Source organism: Oratosquilla oratoria, chromosome 24, assembly GCF_046742065.1.
Source record: "Oratosquilla oratoria isolate Oo_2021 chromosome 24, ASM4674206v1, whole genome shotgun sequence".
In the NCBI taxonomy this organism is placed as follows: domain Eukaryota; kingdom Metazoa; phylum Arthropoda; class Malacostraca; order Stomatopoda; family Squillidae; genus Oratosquilla; species Oratosquilla oratoria.
The window spans coordinates 33,934,095-33,936,594 of NC_134800.1; the positions used below are offsets into that span (position 1 = coordinate 33,934,095).

The 2,500-nt window shown below is 32.8% G+C and overlaps 1 protein-coding gene across 1 annotated transcript in view; it reads right to left on the reverse strand.

The window, feature by feature from the left end:
- Positions 1-716: 716 nt before the first annotated feature.
- LOC143038316 (zinc finger BED domain-containing protein 4-like) overlaps positions 717-2,500 on the reverse strand; it is a 7,994-nt gene continuing 6,210 nt past the window's right edge. The window contains exons 2-3 of the mRNA XM_076207340.1: positions 1,430-1,825; positions 717-1,254 (exon numbers count right to left, since the gene is read on the reverse strand). Coding sequence (XP_076063455.1) covers positions 717-1,254; positions 1,430-1,825 — 934 coding nt within the window. The remainder of the gene's footprint in view (positions 1,255-1,429; positions 1,826-2,500) is intronic.

The following is a 2,500-nucleotide window of genomic DNA, read 5'->3' on the forward strand; positions in this document are numbered from 1 at the left end:
TTGTTTTCTTTATTTCTGTACATCATTATTATCTATGTTACAGTATTTCCTGAAGATGTCTCTTTGTTAGACGAAACGTTGAAATAAATTAATCATTTTGGCAACTTGGTCTATGCCCACCCTCCAAATGGCAGAATATTGGTTAGAAAACTGGAGAATACTCACAAGAAGATCAACAACCTCACCAACGCTGTCGATTTTAACAATGCATATATATATATATATATATATATATATATATATATATATATGTATATATATGTGTATATATATATGTATATATATATGTGTATATATATACATATATATATATGTATATATATATATGTATATGTATATATATTAGTGATGGGACGATACCAAATCTTATAACAATTCCTATACGAGTCCTGATACCTCATTAAAACTCCGATTCGGATTCCGATACGAGTCCCGATTCCGATACCTGCAATGAATTCATGATTATTTTCAGACTCTGAAGCTGGTTTAAGAAACAAATACTTTTTGGACAAAGGACTTTTATTAATCATGCATTCATAAGGAACATAAATGGTTTTGTTATAGCAAAAAAGAAAAAAGTTTCTTATAAAATGAAATGAAAAGGGTAAAGGTTTAGAATTTTTTTTTTTTTAAGTAGATTCCTTGAAGGTACTTTTTCATATTCAAGTCCCAATATTCTTAGATTGTAATGTAAGAACATTAGCATCTCACCGGTTTCACCTTTCAGTCGATTTCTTTTCACTTTCAACAGAAGAGGGAGGTGCAGGCAAATATTTCCTGGCAAAAAGGGCCATGATAGGAAATTCATTTTCATTTAATCTCCACCACTGCAAAGGATTTTCATTATTTTCTATATTCTTCAAAGAAATATATTTGGACATTTCATGTTCTTTTGAAATTCTTTTGTTCCTAGTTTTGCTATTTGCATTATCACATCCTTTGTCAGGCGTTAGCTCCATTTTTTCTTGTCCCTTTTTCTTTAATTCAGAGAAGCATTTTTCAAAGCTGAAGGTAAAGTCACTTTCATTATCATTTTTTTCTTCAGACACATCAGATGAGTCTATGCCTTGTGGTATTTCAGGAGAGGCGTCAAAATTTCCTTCAGTTACAGTACAGATATCTTGACTTTCTTCGGTGATCCAAACCGCAATAACCTCTTCATTAGGCATTCCTTGGTAGTTACTTTCTAAGAAAGTAGTCTTGAATCTTGGATCAAGATATGTTGCCAGTATTAAGTTCTTGTCCTTTAGGTAACTGCAAAATCTAGCATTGAAAGAGGCTTTCCATGCTGTCAGTGTTGAACCCAGCCCATCAAACAGTCCCTTTTCTTCTCCCATATCAAAAAAGTGAGAAATGACTATTAATGTGTGGTATGATAATAGAGGCAGTCGCTTCTCTATTACTTAATAAATTCGTACAATCAACAAACTGCTTAAGTACTTTTAGCATCCTCTCTAAAATCTTCCATTGGTTGGATTCTAAGCAATGTGGTTTTGCATGATCACTGCAATATGAGATAAGAGCACTTTTTTGTTCAAATACTCTGGACATCATGTAATAATGACTGTTCCATCTTGTCTGGATATCCTGAATAAATTTATGATCTGGTAAATTAAATCTTTTCTGGTATTCTTGGTACTTTGCAAAAGCTGCTGGTGAGTGATTGAAGTGCCCAACTATTTGTTTACAAATAGATAATATATCCTTCACATACTTTTGTGTAAATATGGCATCATTAATGGATAACTGCAAGGTGTGTAGAAAACAAGGTAATGACTCATAATGAGCTTTTACAGCTGCTGCTGCCATATTAGCTGCATTATCTCTTACGAGGAGATGAATTTTATTATGAGAAATATTAAATTGCTGTACTGTCTCTCTGATACATTCACTTATATTTCCTGCAGTGTGTGATACTTCTAATGGACAAATTCTTAGAATTGCGCTTTTTTGCTCAAAATTATTGGTGATCCAGTGAGATATTACACTTAAAAATGAAACATTTGCTGAACTAGCAGTCCAGCCATCACTAGTCAGTGATAAATGAGTAGTACTGTTGATTTCCTCCTGTATCTTATTTCTAACCTTCACATATATATATTGTATAATATTTTCTTTAATATACTTTCGAGAGGGAATTTGGTAATTTGGGCTTATATGGTTCAACAGTCTTGTGAAGCCAAGGTCTTCTACAACAGAAAAAGGTTGGAGGTCAAGTGGAATCATTTCTCCAATGTATTTATGAATTTTCTGGGCTCTGCTATCATTTATATCACAAATTTTACGTTGCTGGAAAACTTCATGTAAAGTCTGTTGCTTAACAAAAGGACTGCCAACTTTTGTCCGTTTAATCATAGTTGAACTGTCGATATTCAGTGTTCTTTTCGTCTCTTCTTTCCTTTTGTCTTCTTTTTTCTTTTCTTCTTGGAATTCTGTGCCATGCTTTATACTTAAGTGTTTCAACATATTTGATGTAGTGAAGGAGCCAACTCTTGTCCCT